We start from the raw sequence: 18825 nt of genomic DNA, 5'->3' as shown, positions 1-18825 counted from the left end.
TGTAAACATTAACAAAACAGAATTTGTAGAAATAATAATAATAATTTGTACTGATAGCTTCTGGCTGCAGTTGTGTCCTTTTTAGCTGCCAAGAACAGGCTTGGATTTTTTTTTTGCAACAACAAAGGAAACAACATCCGACTTTTATTTCAAAATTGTGTTGTGAAAATCCAAAATACAATTTTTAAGGACAGATGAGTTGGGTTTCTTTGCTCTTAAGTAGCCTCAATGCTTACCTGTTGTGTTGGAGCTCGCTGCGGCATGGGGGTTGAGAGGGGGCCGCAGACTGTTGTTGGGGGGGGGCTGAAATACGGAGGTTGCCCCTGCTGACAGTAGCCACCCATTCCCTGTGGCCCATACTGAGCTGGCATCTGCTAATAGAGAAAAGCAGAAAAACACAGACAAACCTGTCAGGCGCTTCGAATGGCAAGTCACGGCAAGAAAGACTATTACTATTAATCTGAGAAGTATTTTAAATGGTGATCCGCCCCGGAACATTAACTGACTACTTAACAATTCTAATCCGATCTGAAACTTCTGCATCTGGGGCGTGACGTCTGGAGGCAGGAATAAAAGATTCTCACAGTGCAGAAACAGGCGGTGTTCCGAGTTGACAACTATATTTACTAACAGGTGTGACTCTCAAATTTCCCTGTACCATGTAAAGGACAAAGGCTGAATGTTTTGCACTTTTATGAACAGGAAAATGTAGCTTTAATAAAAACAATTGTGCCTTTTTGTTGATTTTCAATATATTTCTCAAACATATAAGCTAATTAATTACTTTCATAAAAGAGGAATTATCATTATGATAAAAAGGCTACTGGAGCCAATTCACCTATTATTTTAACCACAAAACATTAATTATGATAGTAAAAAAATCTAATTAAAAATAAATTTAGGCCATCTCTCAGGGACTCTCATGACAACCTCTGAGTGATGACGCTGGCAAACTGATGAATCAGAAATTTAAATCAATCCACTGAAAATGAAAGTTTGGAGTGATTCACAGAAATAAATTACTTTTACTTCTGATGTTCTGGATGTGCAATTAAAATCTCAAGTCACATGATATGGTTAAATGATGGGGAAAAAATCAAGTAATCTCTTAAAAAATCCAACATTTCCAACAATACCACAATGTCAGTTTGTTTTCAACATCTACTTTTGAGGATTTAATTATTAAATTTAAAGACATTAGATGCTAAATATCATTTTTGTTATCACAAATGTGCAAAAACTCGATTCACCATTTCTGATTTTCCACCCAAACACTTATCAGTGGGTCTTTGTCTTCCTTCCTGAACACAATATACTGTTATTTTCTGTTATTTTTTCAGCCTTGAGAGAGGTTGACAGCTCTAACATTAGTGAATGACAGCAAAAGAACTCTGCTAAATGCTCATATCAGGCAACAGAAAGGTAGTTGTCAAACTAAATAAGTTGTTGATACAGCTCATAGGAACCAAATATGCCCTCAAGTTCAGTTTTAAAGTAGGGCTGCAATATCTATTTTTTTAAACAATAATAGACATAATAGAAATAAACAAAATCTATATAATTGTTAATGAATTGTCTCTGTGTGTCCTAAAAAAACAGCAATAAATTAACTACAAAAATTATGAATATTACAATAGAATGTATCTGAAAATTAATGATATAACAACAAACTCCAGTCCTAAACACTGATAATGTATTGCTGTTAAGCAGATATTTAAAAAATTTGTCATTATAGTACTTTGATTCAAGTATTCATTTTGTGTTTATAAAAATAGTGGTCAGGTCATTACGTGATGTTGGTGGAGGAAAAAGTTTCCTGACTTGCTCCTCCAAAACACACCAAAGTGGCTCAATAATATTAAGTTCTGGTGACTCTGTAGGCCATGGGAGATGTTCAACTTCACTTTCATGTTCATAAGCCACTCTGTCAGCAGGCTTGCTTTGAGTTTAGGTGCATTATCATCCTGATATACGAAACCCCCTTCAGGATACAATGTGGAAACCATTGGGTGGTCCTTGGCAGCCCATCTAGCTCAAGCATTGGGCCTAGGTAATGGCATGATTTTGCAGCCCAAACCATCACTGATGCACCCCCCATGCTTCACTCTGGGCATACAACAGTCTGGGTTGTAAGCTTTTTTGGGGCTTCTCCACACCATAACTCTCTGAGATGTGGGAAAGACAGTAAAGGTATCCTCATCAGAGAACAATACATGTTTTACATTGTCCACAGCCCAATATTTTCACTAATGGTACCACTGCAACTCACGTTTGGCACTGGCATGAGTGGCCAAATGTTTGGCTATAGTAGCCTAGCCATGTACAGTGACCCCGTGGAGTTTTTGATGGAAACATGAGGGTTGATGAGCACATTTATTTTCTGCAGTAAGTTAGGGCAGCTGTGATTTTATGTTTTTTGGTACTTTGTTTTTGTTTTATCACCCAGACATCCCTTTCAGACAACTTCCTCTTGAACCACAGTAACTCCTGTTGGATGTGGTTTGTCCTGTTTATGCTACATTCACACCAGACACAGATGAAGTGTCAAGCGCAAGTGATTTGCATGTTAAGTCAATGCAAAGACGAGAACAGACATTCTGCGGCAAGTTTCACACGAATGAGGTGGCAAGAATGACGTGAATTGCGCGAATGAAGCTGCGCGAGTTTGAATATTATCACACATTCACGATGCGTTAACCAATCAGGAGCTTACTCTTGTAGGGGTGTGATTTTGACGTAGTGTCTGTTGTTGGTGTCCCGAGGGGAAAAACTCTTGCTGACACCGGACAACAGTAAATCAAACTGGGCTCGGTTCAGTCTGAAGCACTGCTGAAAGCCTCCATCATCCAGGTATAGTTTCTGGAGGAGTTGATGAATATATGCTGTTTTTCAGCCTTTCTAAAGTACATAAAAAACGCTGCTATCTCAATAAATTCCATGTTAGCGGCAGACAGAATCCCTGCCCATGATGCAAATCCGCGTCCGTGTGAAGTGAATTTGACAAGCGAATTAAGCGAATTTGATGCGCGAATGAAGCGATTAAACCAAAAAAGTGCGATTAATTCGCGCGTCCTGCATCTGGTGTGAACACAGCATTAGTGGTTTGTTGATATTACCCTCGATACCATGGCTCTTGATAGATCACAAAGATTTGCTGTCTTGGTCACAGATGCGCCAGCGAGACGCGCACCAACAATTTGTCCTCTTTTAAATATTTTAAGCAAAACTGTGCTATTACTTTGCTAATTAAACCTACACTCTGTTCTTACTGTTGGAATGTGCAATCAATGAAAATTGGCCAACAGGCTGGTCAAATTTAGCCATGAAACCTCCAACACTAAATTGGTCAGTGTTTCAGTTTCATTGTTCCACCCCTGTACATCTACAGTTGAAGTCAGAATCATTAGCCCCCCTTTATATTTTATTTCTTTTTTAAATATTTCCTAAATGATGTTTAACAGAGCAAGGAAATTTTTACATTATGTCTGAAAATATTTTTTCTCCTGGTGAAAGTCTTATTTGTTTAATTTCAGCTACAATAAAAGCAGTTTTAATTTTTTTATGAACCATTTTAAGGTAAAAATTATTAGCCCCTTTAAGCATTTTTTTTTTCGACTGTCTATACAACAAACCATCGGTATACAATAACTTGCCTAATTACCCTCACCTAGTTAGCCTAATGAACCTCGTTAAGCCTTTAAATGTCACTTTAAGCTGTATAGATGTGTCTTGAAAAATATCTAGTCAAATATTATTTACTGTCATCATGGCAAAAATTATTATGTTTAGAAATGTATTGAAAAAAATTTTCTCTCCGTTAAACAGAAATTGGGGAAAAAATAAGCAAGGGGGCTAATAATTTAGGGGGTCTTATAATTCTGACCTCAACTGTATGTCTATGTCTAAATGTAAATCTCCATATCACTGGGAACCATCATATAATCACATCGTTTCTCTTGCAGCAGTTGTATTTTTTAAATTTTTTAAATTAAATTGTCTATGAACAATCATATTTAGGACTCCGAACAGCACTGATGACCGTACTCGGGTACTATGTGAACGTAGCCAGCAAGGGATGATGGGATACATCTGAACACAGAGGGTCCCCGTGGGTGTGTTTGTGCTTTAGTAATCCACAACTGTTCCCCCTCCTCTTTTGATTCACGACAAGCTGTTATTGTGACGCTCTTATGTAAGAGCTTTTCAAGGCAACAGCTGCCATTGGCACGCTGTCCTCCCATCTGAGCCCCACGTTACCCGCTCTCTTCATCCGCTGTAATTCTCATTTGTCATTCATACCAAACAGAAAACAAATCCACGAACCATGATGATGTGTTTTTTTTTCCCGCTCATCTCTCTAATACATGCAGAAGTATGTCAGCGACGGTACGTGCACATACACTCACGAGGCTCAGATGGGAATTGTATTGAGAGCCGCGTTCTCAGAGCTTCTTTAATGAGGAAATGTAAGTCAAGCAAGGACAAACCCTAATCTACACTGCAAAAATAATTTCTCAATCACTTTTTTTTTCGTCACGTTTTCCATTAGAAAGTAAGTCGAAACCATAGTCTTCTGGGCAACAATGCCTCGGGTGACCCTTTCCTTTTCCTCTTCCTTTTTTATAATCCTTTTGTTTCTGGTGTCTTTTTTCATTATTACTTAAAAAGGAAACGAAGTTAAAAAGTAGCTTAAATATTAGTTTGTCCAAAATAAGTTGGAGAAAAAAAAATAAAAATTCACAGATTGATGTTACCATTTTTTAATTGTGCTATTGAATGTCATTGTCTATATTTCGCACATACTACAGTTTATTTTGTTATATTGTTAAGTTATATTGCTTCATGTTTTCCCTCATAATTTGTTTGCTTGTTTGTTAGTGGTTGAATGACCTGTTAAAGTCTATATTGCGCATCCTCAACATTATATATTGTTGGCTGCAAATCAAGTTATTTTTCCAAATAGACCTTTTGGGCTGTGAAAGGAAAATAATGAACCTGTCTCTTCTTCACCCTAATTTGACACGTTTTCAGTCTGCATTTGACAATTATATTAAAAGTTAGGGTATTAAAAGTTCTTCATAGAACAATCAATGGTGATAAAAAGAAAACTTTATTCTTAAAAGCCTTACTTTGGAGCAGGGTTTCATAGTAAAATTGTAAAATAGAAGCAGGATTAACCTTGAGCTTCTAAATTATCTGTTACAGTATAACTCAGGATGCATCGATATGGAATTTTTTACTTACTGTATACAAAACCCTTCAGATTTTGAGGCCGATAGCGGATTTACATGCTGATAAATATATATAAATATAATTTTTTCTCATTTTTCAGTATGACTCTAAAAACAGAATGTAAACACGTACAGTAAACAACTAGAAAAATATCTGAACTTTATGAATTAACTAATCACTTCTATGGCCAACTTTCTTTCTACAGGTTTCTTCAAGTAAATTTAAGACTTTTTAAGACCCTTTAAGACAATTATTAATGAAATTTTAGACTTATATAGGGCTTAACTCTAAGGATTTTTTCTAATGGCCCAGTTACTTCTGTAATAGGTTCTGTATTAATGAAAGATTGTGTAAAGGGATGTGTTGCTTTAGTTTTCTTTCCCTGATTAGGGAATTTCATTTGGAGAATTGGCTGTAAAATGTCTAACAGCTGTTTTGTATCTCTTTGCAGTAAAAAATGATTCAAAAAGGTTTTGACATGAATTATTGGTTAATGGGTTTCAGCCCGATTGGGTAGCTTTACTTCCATTTAGAAAAATTAAGACCTGTCAAAATTGATTTCAGACCTACAACACTACATTTTAGTGAATTTAAGACTTTTTAACTCCTAAAATTTTATTTTTAAAATTTAAGATATTTAAGGACTATTTAAGAACCCACGGACACCCTGATAAGTTAAATCATTAAATCCTGACAAACAATAATGCATAAATAAAAACAAAGACAATGAACTTTAACCAAAATCAAAATACAAATAAAAAAATAAAAATGAGCAGTACATGAATAAAGTATATTTTCTGATACAACGTGACTGTGTTCATTTTTAACAAAAGGCCAACTAGAAATGTACAGAAAAGTCTGGCTACTTTATCTGTGAATGTAATGCTGATTCACAACAGACATGTAGAATTTGCATGAGTTAATTACATACAAAGTCAATGCAACAAGCGAATAGAGGTGGATTATTATTAGAGATGACAATAAAAACCCCAGTGGCAGTACCAAGCACACAAAATTGTTTAACAATTAGAAATAACTTTGAATTTGTTATCGGACTGAAAGTGTTAATAATAAATATAGCTGATATATCATGAATTCTGGCAGCAGCAAACACATGAAATTGTTCAACCACTAGAAATAATACATAAATTCTGAGTTTACATTTTATCAACCTGTTTTTTCTAACTGGACCAATAGCGATAACATTAAATATAACATGTATCAACCGATATTGATATTGCGGTCTAATCCCTAACTATAAGTGTTGTCAAAAGTATCGACTTCAGGCACCAATTGGAACTGAAATTTTTTTAAACGTCCATTACTGCTAACATTTCTTAAACTTTTTTATTTCTTAAACACCGCTAGTTGGCCATTATGTTCACATGCTCATAGAAATGTCTGTGATTGGCCATAAATGTTATCCCTACCACTCTTCCCCCTGTTCACTAAGTGAAAAAACAGATACAGGGACATGAAGCGTTTCAAAGCAGTTTAGATCAGTTGATCCATCAACGAATTGCTGATATGCCAGCTTTTAGACAGACCGGCTGATCAACGTAATTTTGAAATTTTCCAGTGTCCGTGTATCTGTGTTTTTACTTGGTGGACATTGATGGAGTGGTGAACTGATGACTTTCAATTACAGTCATTTCTACTGAGCAGGTAAACACAATGGCCAATCAGCGATGTTTAAGAACACGCTCAAATGTTTACAGCAAATGGACGTTTTTAAAAATTCAGTGCCAATTAGTACACGAAGTCGATACTTTTGACACTAATAGTTAGGGATTAGGCAGCCATATTAGTATCGGTCGCATATATGCTATATATAATGTTGTCGATATTGGTACGATAACAAAATCAGGTCAAAATATGTAAACTGATAAATTAGTTCAGTACCAAACTCATAATTTTGACAACATTACTAACTACAACTTTAAGGCAGGCTGAACCACAACATGAAAGACCTTAATATGGTCATCAGCTGTGTGAACAATGGAGAGGGACTAACAAAACTAAGTCATATGTCCAAAACATCATACATGACAGTACGAATTCTTGAAGCATTAAACTAATAACTAAACATAACACATGTGAGACAGTCATCTCTTCCTCTCTACAAACTAGTTATAGCAGGAAAATGAATAACTTCTAAAACTTCAACAGGTCAGCTAAAGAATGTGTCAGGATACCTCAGATATCCATTACGCATTACATAACTTGTTTGCATCGTTAATATTAAATGTTTGAAAAAAACAAAGTTTTATATCAGGCACAGCCTTTAAAGGTTTATAAATCAACCACAAATTGTAATAGAATTCTGTTATCTGAGTGTTGGTTATTAAATAAATGTGGTCATTGTTTTCATTGATCATTAAATAAAATGGTTTTGGTTTCGATAAGAACATAAAAAAAGTTAGATTGAAATGGACTTAAACCTCATTCTTTAGAATTCGTTATTTGTCCATACAGCATTTGAGGGGACAATAAATAATAACTGTGCACTTCCAGTCTTTCCATCACTGAATAAAGAAAAAAAAAGCGGATTTAAAAGGACTGCGAGCAATTGCTCTGAAATCCCACAAAGAGATTGTGTGCAATAACAAACAGCACATTTAATCTGTTTCTTTGCCATGTACTGTGCTTGTCAGACCCATGGACAGCAGGGCAGGTGAGTGGTCGGTCAGATGGTCAGTGCCTCGCAGGGGTTGATGGCTTCTGATGATTGTGTTTTGATAGGACCTATCAAAATGGTCCTCTTACGGAACATTCAAAACACCTGTCAGGACCTGCGGCCCCCAGCCACGCACCTGCTCTTCATTCCATAGGCTCATTAAGCACGATGAGTTTTGATTTTATGGTGTTTACCATTACTGTTTGTGGGAGTGGGGGGGGGGGTAAATTGACAGATGAAATTATCAAAAAAATAATATTGGTGTCAGTAACTTTTCATATTTAAACAGAACTACATGTTTTTAGATAGTGGTGTTCTTTATTTATCTATTATTGGTTTAAAAAAATTGATATTGCAGCCCTACTTTAAAACTGAAATTTGAGGGCATATTTGGTTCCTATGAGCTGTATCAACAACTTATTTAGTTGACAACTACCTTTCTGTTGCCTGATATGAGCATTTAGCGGAGTATTCTTTGCTGTCATTCACTAATGTTAGAGCTGTCAATCTCTCTCAGGCTAAAAAATAACAGAAAATAACAGTATATTGTGTTCACGAAGGAAGACCAAGACCCACTGATAAGTGTTTGGGTGGAAAATCAGAAATGGTGAATCGAGTTTTTGCACATTTTGATAACAAAAATGATATTTAGCTAAATATCAGTTGACTGAACAAAAGAAACCATCATAAAAAAATTGGATACAGTCACAAATCAGAAATGACCATCAAGATCTGCAGTGTAAATGCAGCCTAAAGGGACTGAACTGAATTCAAATTTGCTGGTCTCTTTTTTTTATGATGACCCGCTTACATTATCTTTTAAAAGTGACTCATATCCATTGTCTGCATTTACACAGCACATGGCAAAGGTGTAATGACCAGGAAAAAAAAAGATTGGGTGCTGACAGACAGCTGATAATAAGAGCGCTCTTTTCTCCATTCCTGTATTTAATCTGTTCGAGGGTTAGTTTTTAAAATTCTTTTTGACAAGTTGTTGTAATATAGTTATTACAGAAAAGTGGCCATCTTTAATTCTAGGCCTTTTTAAACCAATGGGCATCTTAATGTAATTTCCATGGTGTGATTTATGCATGCGATGAATGCAACAGTTTTATATTAGTTTATATTGGTTACATGGCGGATGTTGCGATCTCTTGCTCTCTCTTGTTAGCATGCTTAAATACTTGTTTACTACACAATATAAAAGCTTTTTTAATTCCTTGTGTATGAGATATAAGATTTGAAATACTGCTTAAATCTGTTCCGAAATGAAAGCGTCAGAGTTGATGTCATTCACTGAGGTTTTTATGATGCGCAGCTCGCATTGACAGGTGAAAAATCAATCTACTTTCTTAAGGCTGATTTATACTTCTGCGTCAAGCACTTGCGCAATGGGTCCGGTGCAGCCTCCGGACACCAAGGCTGACATGCACCTCTCAAAAAATGACTTTTGAGACTACACGTCGCAATGATGCATCCAGATGAAAACTTTTGTTTTGTGTTTACCTTATGATTAAAGTTGTCACATGTCCGCTGGTTCCCGCCTCTGAATGAGCATGTTTGAGCTACTTTAAACTACACCCACGAAGAAACAACACAGAGAAACATAAAAACCTACTGCCAGCTAGCGTTCGAAAGTGTTATTGCACAAACAGCGCGCAGAAGTATAAATGCACAGCTACACGCAAGGCAGGCACCGTGGGTCACGCAGATCACTCGATGCAAAAGTATAAATCAGTCTTTAGGAGCCGATCACACCGAACGTGCTTTTTACGTTCCAAAAATGCGAGGCAAGAAAAGCAGTGCAGTGTGCTTTTTTATGTCACTAGGCAACGACTGAATCAGCTACATATTTTGCAAGAGTGTTACTGTTGATATTGTTATATTATGTTATATAATTGTAGTATTTAATAATATTGTGATATTCAAGATTTGTAAAGTCATCCAGCCCTGGATAACTTGAAACAGCGACCACGAGTCTCTCCTCCATCTTTAAAAGTCTGTATAGTTGTCTTGACAACACAAATACGGCAGTCACCTCAACGGAAACCCCGCCTCTGCTTTCATTTGATTGGAGAATGAAAAAGACAAGACTGACGTAACACGTTTTTTTCCGCTCAGTTTACTTTCTTCAACTGTAAGTGCACAGCACGGAACAGAAAAATTCAAGGCACAGCAAACAGTTAAAATGCACCCAAAACGCTCGCGGCCATTAGTAAACAGTTCAAAATATGCACCAAAAAAGCACATTTGGTGTGATCGGTCCCTTACACTGCAGACATGAGGGTACTGACCCAGTTCATATTGGATAAGTTTCCACATATGAACAAGGCCTGAATCTGAATGTGTTTTTTTTCTTGCTTACTTGTACATGGGCCATGTCAGATCTGTGCCCCATGGGAGAAAAAACAATTAGAATTGAGTAGGGATGCAACGAGTAGGCTTCTCAACATCGCATTTCTACGTTATGGCAACTGTGCGTGAGTTTTAAGTTCTGAGCTGTACACAGAGGCTAATAACCATGCACAATGGATTAACTATGGCTGAGGCTATTAACTAAGGGCCGTTCACATATTGCGTCTTTTGCGCATGCAAGTTTATTATTTCCAATGGTGGCATCTTGCGTGCACATATTGTGAGAGACGCTCACGCTTTCCAGGCGCGCCTAGTTGAAAGACTGCCATGAGTGCACCGCGAGTCCACATTGACAAGAACTAGACTGATCACCTTCATACTTTGTATGGAACATACACATTTACAAAAAAAATACAAAATGAAAAATAACAAACAATTTTGTAATGTAGTTTGATCAAAAGTGTCTTTCAGACCGAGGTTCAAGCAGCCGTTGAACTACATTGTTCTATTTAAAAGGGAAATACTAAGCTAATATGTAGCTTAGATTCAAATTAGACAAATACAATTTATTTATTTATTCTTATTTGTATTTATTTATTTATTCATTTATTTTCAGTGTAAAATTATTACCTGTGTTTAAATGCCACAAACCTTTTTTCACGTATTTTCAAAGTCCAAAGAGAAATGGACTATTGCTAGTTTTTTTATTATTTTGTGCTATTTTATTTGGTTACTGAGCAGCAATAAATACCACTTTAAAATATAAGGAGTTTCATGTGATTTTCTAAACTATTAGTTTTGTAATTAATTCATGTAATTAATGAATTGATAATAATCGTGATAACCGAGAAACCGTGATCATTCCTCAAACTATAATAGTACAAGCAAAATCTATAATCCTACTGGATTAACTATGGCTGAGGCTATTAACTAAGGGCTGTTCACATATTGCATCTTTTGCGCATGCAAGTTTGTTATTTCCAATAGAGGCGCGCCTTGCGTGCACATATTGTGGGAGACGCTCACGCTTTCCAGGCACACCTAGTTGAAAGACTGCCATGAGTGCACCGCGAGTCACATGACAAGAACTAGACTGATCACCTTCATACTTTGTTTGGAACATACACATTTCTACTACTAAAGAGAAAAAAAAATACAAAATGAAAAATATCGAACAATTTTGTAATGTAGTTGATCAAAATTGTCTTTCAGACCAAGGCTCAGCAGCCGTTAACTACATTTGTACTATTTAAAAGGGAAATACTGAGCTAATATGTAGCTTAGATTCAAATTAGACAAACACATATTTTTATTTATTCTTATTTGTATTTATTAATTAATTTATTTTCAGTGTAAAATTATGACTTATGTTTAAATGCCACAAACCTTTGCTATTGCTTGTTTTTATTATTATTATATTTTTATTATTATACGGTGCTATTTTAATTGGCTACTGAGCAGCAATAAATAACACTTTAAATATATAAGGAGTTTTCATGTGATTTTCTAAATTAGTAGTTATTAGTGGTAATTAATGAACTGATAATCATCATGATAACCATTAAACCGTGATTATTTCTCAAACTATAATTGTACAATCAAAATCTATAATCCTTGCGTCCCTAGAATACAATCACTTGAACCATGCAGTGTAAATGCAGCATTTTATTTCAAATAATACTCACACGAATGTTTACTTCAATGACACAACAGTGAAATGTTACGAGTTTGTAGTTACAATACACAAAACAATCCTTTATAAGTATGTCTGACATTATGTCTGCATTTTGCTCTTACTAAAAATGGCGTTTCCCTTAGGCTGTGTACTTTTTTGTAAGTAAGTTATCTGTCCAAAACAGAAGTAACCAGAAGATCAATATAAATAAATCACAAATAACAGCAGGGTCCCCTTGGTATCAGGCCAGACGAAACATCCAATTTCAGGTAGAGTTGTGTTTAAAAAAAACACCATCCTCTGGTCATCTAGGGTCTGCCGTCAGATAAAAGTCATTATAGGGTCCCTCTTGGACAAGAACGCAGACAACTAACAGCTGCACGAATGCATCGTGCACCCCTCGGGTTAGAGATTACCCCAAAACTCTCTCCTGTAATGATCTCATTATGTGCTGGCCGTGTTCGGTGATGTCTTTCTTGATTAGTGCCTCTCCCGACATTCCACCGTGCCAGGAGGAGATTGCTGATTCTGATCTTTCGTTCTAAAAAGGTCACGTCCGTACCCAGGGGCAATCACAGGAAGAAACTGCACACGACTGCTGTCCTGCTGATCTCGTGTCAGTATAGCTGACCAAAGATCAGTGTAATGGATCTGGAGGTAATGAAAAGAAAGTGGCTGATAGCTGAAATAGCAGTTTGTGTTTCTAAGGTCCAAAACGCACTCGGGTACGTGAACCCAAGCACTTCACTACACACAGTCTCGATTACACGCGTCGCTGTTTTCTAAAATATGTCTGAGCGAAGATGTCTACAATGGCTATACAAGTCTGTCTGTTAGTATTCCCATTCATTTCAATGGCATCTGCTCAACTATGCAGCAGTAGGGCTGCACAATATATCGTTTCAGCATTAAAATCGCAATGTTAACATTCGCAATTGTTTAAATTGCAGGTATACGCAATGTTGAGTCTGGATTATACTTCATGTTTCGCAAATGTTTTTTGAGGCCTGTGGATGTGAGGGTTTAAAAAGCATTCAGGCCTAAGAAATTTTACTGTTAACTTTGACAAATTAATAACAAAAAGTTCTATTGAATTCTTTAGAAAATGAAGATTATGCAGTATTATTTTACATTTGATTAGTCAATTACTGTATACATGAATCCAGTCCCACTCCGCGAAAAACAATCAAACACTGTTTATATATTTTCTATATTCTATTTTTGAATTTATCTATGCTTGTAGATTGTTTCTTATATTTCATGCATATGCACTCCCCTATAGAATCATCCCAATCAATCTAAAATTAAAAATGTTTACCAAATAGTTATTCGACACATCTAGTGAAATTGTATTCATATCATAATATATCAATCGCAGAATAAAAAATAGCGCAATGTTCAATTTTTCCAAAATCGTGCAGCCCTACAACATGCTAATAGCTAGTTAATAGCTATGGCTGTGTGATTAATTGAAATCATATCGAAATTGTGATCTGAAGATGCGCGATTTCCAAATTGCCTTACAGCTTGATTTTCCCACAGTATGCTGTCTGAACCAATTGTAACACAGCGCACCTAAACAGAGCACGAGAACAGGAGACTGAATAGTCTGCGTATACAGGGATGGTGAGTTCAGCACAGGACTTGGTGCCAAAAAAGTTAACATCTGTGGTATGTGATTAAGTTACTTTGAATACAGGAAGGCTGATGTATAGCAGAACCAGGTGATTTGTAAGCCAGTCATATATTACGTCTAAAAGCGCATGGAAAGCGCGAGCATGTCACTTCCCTCAACATTTTCAACGTGCTTTGCAGTCGCTCCTTTGTCGTTGCTCGGTAACCATCAACCGTTTTCTCAGAGGACAACAACCCAACAAAACATTGCTGCAGTTCTGATACAAGTTTTATGTATGTTTTGTATGTTAAGAAGCACTTGGTGTTTAGGTGTCTTGTGTTTGTCTGAGGTAACCGAAATATGTATATTCCATTCAAAGTATGAAGCTAATCATTCAGGTCTTGTTACGTGACTTGCGATGAGGCATTCTGAAAAGTAAAATTTAAAGTTTGTCTGAAAGTAGATGTTTTCAGCTGGGCGCACCTGGCCTACGTGTGCGGGCTGCTCTCACTTGTGCACGCAAAAGATAAGATATGTGAATGGCCAATTTCACGACAGCGTCACAAAGAGGTCCATGACCTATGCATGACAAAACAAATCTGTGAACACACACGCAACAACTTCTGATATTTGGTCAAGCAGAACATACACACACATACACACACACATTTGTTTTGCCATAGGTCTGTTCTAGAGACAATTTGTTACAGCTTTACTAGGTGATTTTTATTTTATTTTTTGTCTGTTTTAGAGACATCTTGCAGGTCTTTGATAAAGATCTAATTGTTTTTTCTTTTGAAATATGTTTCAGATTCACACTGTAAACACAGATTCTGTCTGTCTGTAACAAAATCATGATTAAAATCAAAATCGCAATATTGTTCAAGAAAATCTTCATTTTTTGCCCCTATCACACAGCCCTAGCTGATATGACTATATATATCTTATGGACAAAATAAAAAATCTAATGTTTCAAGTTTAGCTCTATAGTTTCATTTGTAGAGTCACAAAATACACTGTTTACGGTAATACATTTTGAAATGTATTTGCCATTATGGGGAAACATGAAAAAACACCCTGGTGAGAAAGTTGTAATCTTGAAAGTACACAAAAAATGATTTTGCTGCTTGTTCAAACTACTTATGTAAAATGAGCTGAAACAAAAGAACTCTTCAGATTTTCTGGGACAACTTAATTGTTTTATGTTCAATCTAATTAAACATATTAAGTTAACTTAATCAATTTGTGTTGAAACAACCTGAATGAATTGTGTCGAACCGTGTAGTTTTTTTTACAGTGTACGGTGTTCACATTTTGTATTTTATTTAGGTATGTTTTTTATTTTTATAATGCAAACCTGTAATCTTTAGTTTGAAAGTATTTCATTTTTTAGTAATATTTATTTCATGATTGTACATTTTTAATAAGACATTTTCACTGAAGACCTAAATAATGTGAGAAATATGATCATATACAGTGCATCCGGAAAGTATTCATAGCGCTTCACTTTTTCCACATTTTATGTTATAGCCTTATTCCAAAATGGATTAAATTAATTAAATTCCTCAAAACTCTACACACCCCATAATGACAATGTGAAAGAAGATTTTTGGAAATTGCAGAAAACATTTTTAAAATAAAAAACCTGAAAAATCACATGTACATAAGTATTCACATCCTTTGCTCAATACTTTGTTGATGCACCTTTGGCAGCAATTACAGCCTCAAGTCTTTTTGAATATGATGCCACAAGCTTGGCACACTTGGCATACCTCTCAAGCTCTATCAGGTTGGATGGGGTGCGACGGTGTACAGCCATTTTCAGGTCTCTCTCCAGAGGTGTTCAATAGTGGCTGGGCCACTCAAGGCCATTCGCAGAGTTGTTGTGAAGTCAGGCCATTGATATTTTGGCGGTGTGCTTTGGGTCATTGTCCTGCTGGAAAATGAACCGTCGCCCCAGTCTGAGGTCAAGAGCACCCTGAAACAGGTTTTCATTCAGGATGTCTCTGTACATTGCTGCATTCATCTTTCCCTCTATCCTGACTAGTCTTCTAGTTCCTGCTGCTAAAAACCATCCTCACAGCATGATGCTGCCATCACCATGCTTCACTGTAGGGATGGTATTAGGTGATGAGCGGTGCCTGGTTTTCTCCAAACATAATGCCTGGCATTCACTCCAAAGAGTTAAATTTTAGTCTCATCAGACCAGAGAGTTTAGTTTCTTATGGTCTGAGAGTCCTTCACATGCCTTTTGGCAAATTCCAGGCGGAGAATGGCTTCCGTCTGGCCACTCTACCATACAAGCCTGATTGGTGGATTGCTGCACAGATGGTTGTCCTTCTGTAAGGTTCTCCTCTCTCCACAGAAGAACGCTGGAGCTCAGACAGAGTGACCATCAGGTTATTGATCACCTCCCTGACTAAGGCCCTTCTCCCCCGATTACTCAGCTTAGATGGCTGGCCAGCTCTAGGAAGAGTCCTGGTGGTTACAAACATCTTCCACTAATGGATGTATCGGTCACTGTGCTCATTGGAACTTTCAGAGCAGCAGAAATTTTTCTGTAACCTTCCCCAGCCTTGTGCCTTTAGACAATCCTGTCTAAAAGTTTTACAGACAATTCATTTGACTTTATGCTTGATTTGTGCTTTGACATGCACTGTCAACCTTGGCACCTTATATAGACAGGTGTATGCCTTTTCAAATCATGTCCAATCAACTGAATTTACCAGATATGAAATCCAATTAAGCTGCTGAAACATCTCAAGAATGATCAGTGGAAACAGAGTGTACCTGAGTTCAATTTAGAGCTTCATGGCAAAAGGCTGTGAATACTTCTGTACATGTAATTTTTTAAGTTTTTTATTTAAAAAAAAAATTGCAACAATTTAAAAAAATCTTTTTCACATTGTCATTATGGGGTATTGTGTGTTGAATTTTGAGGAAATAAATAAATAAGGCTGTAACAAAAAAAATGTGGAAAAAGAAGCTATGAATACTTTCCGGACGCACTGTATGAATGAGTACATTTCTGAGTGTATACTTTAGAATGTAAAAAGTAATAAGTCCTTTACATGTGGTCAATATAAACTATTAATTGATATCGTGTTATTTATTGTTATCAGATTATGAGATTACTTAGCGCCTAGCCCTAGTTACGTGCATAAAAGTACATTGTTTTCTTTCATATTTAAATAATATTGATTAATGAAAAACTTTGTGTATATGTAATTACTATAACTAATATTGAGCAATACTGACAACTGATTTAAGCCACAATTCAGAATATCAGAAGTAATAATCACACCATGTCCATTTCGCTCACAATTGTGAGTGATTCAGAAAATGATTTGTTACTTTTTCTGTAAGATTAAGAAATTCCAGTGAAATTTCACAACCGTTGCCTGTTGTCAATTACACAGAAACATATGATGCACAGCTTATACAGAAGGAATCTTTCAACCAAGCAGCTTTACTGTTGGTCAAATCAGGATGACCACACTATGTTGCGAAATTTGCATTGTGAAATCTTTTACTTTCACACAAACTACTAGATTGTGTCAATTGTATAGATATGACTGCCTATTGTCCACCACAATAATCATTTTTGGACTAATTATTCAAAGATCTTCCCCAAAAGCCCTGATCAGACTACTTGTTTTTTTTCACCCAATTTTGGCACTATTTGCTTGACGTAGGAATGATATGAGAATGTATAAAAGACTGATAGGTATTGGGAATGAAGATTCATTGCAAGTTAACACAGAAAGTCTGGTATGTTTAATTTTTTCCCTGTCATCCAGCACAACTTTTTGTTATATGAGAGACTTTGACCAATAAAAGAACAGAATTTCTTACGTACACAGATTTTAAATAGCCAAAATGTGAGGGCTGTGCTGCTAGGTGGACGTAAAACAGACGTGAAGAAAGAAGGTCAGTATGTTTGCCTTTATAATGTGTCATCGAAAGTCTACCAGGAGAAAATAAAACAATTTCTGCAGGCTAGTGAGTACTAGAATTAGCAGCAATTCACTCATTATATTCTCCTTCAAAACAGTGACAGTGTTTTCCTTACATTGATTTGTTTGTGGGAATGCATGAGTTTTTATGTGAATAAAGTCGAACATTTTTGCGATCCTGCAAATTCTTAATTTAAATGCAAAATAATCGCAAAAAACGTTAATAATCTCATAAAACACCTAATTCCAAACCATATAATCAAATTATATTTATTTCAGTTTGCAATGAATTGTTTTACATGACTTATAGACATTGCATATGCAGCGTACGTGATGTATTTGAGTGTCTCTCGAAAAATGACATCTCACCTGCACCCTCACAATTAACACTACATGGAAGCCTGTTCAGTAAGCAGACGCGGATGAAGCGTGAGTGATTTACATGTGAAGCCAATGCAAAGATGCGATTAGACATCCTGTGGCGCAAATCGAGTGAATAGCATGGCGTGAACTGGGTGTTTTGTGCGTTTGACGCGCTTTAGACGGTTGAAGAAAATTGGAGCAAACATCTAACAATGGGAGCAATGGAACAAACAGAACAGCAAGCAGCTTACAATGGATGGATGACGGCCGCTCAAGGATGATTGGTTCAAGGATGACGGCCGCTCAAGGATGATTGGTTCAAGGATGACGGCCTCTGAACGTGACCCAATTCAAGGACATTGCTTGTGCTCAGGGATGGGCACTGAGCAGTATTTATGATACATGTATTTGAAATACGTATTTGAAATACAAAATAGTATTTTGTCATTTGTATTTTATGGGGTTTATGAAAATGGGTTTTGTATTAAAATATCTTGTGTCTTGCATTTTTGTATTTTAAAATACTGCAAAATACTTTGTAAAATACGTTCATCAAAATGGGGCTTCAGATGCTTTCTCAGGTTTGAAATCTGAACAGAAAACTGATTAAGAAGGTCATCAATGCTTGGAGTATGGATGGAAATTATGCAACACAGGCTCTATTTTAACGATCTAGGTGCAGAGTCTAAAGCATTAAGGGCGTGTCTGAATAACTTTTGCTATTTTAAGTATGGAAAAATACGCTCTGTGCCCCAGTGCATGGTCTAACAGGGTTGTACTTATTCTCTTAATGAGTTATGGGTGTGTTTTGAGCATAACATGCATTAAACCAATCAGAGTGTCATCTCCCATTCCCTTTAAGAGTCAGTTGTGTGGCACCATGGCGCATTTGCTATTTATATGGTGACTTTGTAAGTGGATTAACTGAACGGAAAAACTGAATGCTTCACTA

General features: G+C 36.3%; 1 protein-coding gene across 1 annotated transcript in view; it reads right to left on the bottom strand.

Annotated features, from left to right (window-relative positions):
- Positions 1 to 215: 215 nt before the first annotated feature.
- Positions 216 to 18825, bottom strand: part of LOC130247965 (AT-rich interactive domain-containing protein 1B-like) — a 40678-nt gene continuing 22068 nt past the window's right edge. The window contains exon 3 of the mRNA XM_056481482.1: positions 216 to 371. Coding sequence (XP_056337457.1) covers positions 216 to 371 — 156 coding nt within the window. The remainder of the gene's footprint in view (positions 372 to 18825) is intronic.

The sequence above is a fragment of the Danio aesculapii genome, chromosome 20, assembly GCF_903798145.1.
Source record: "Danio aesculapii chromosome 20, fDanAes4.1, whole genome shotgun sequence".
In the NCBI taxonomy this organism is placed as follows: Eukaryota; Metazoa; Chordata; class Actinopteri; order Cypriniformes; family Danionidae; genus Danio; species Danio aesculapii.
Note: the sequence above shows the minus strand (reverse complement) of the source record. Positions and strands in the feature narration are given on the sequence as shown.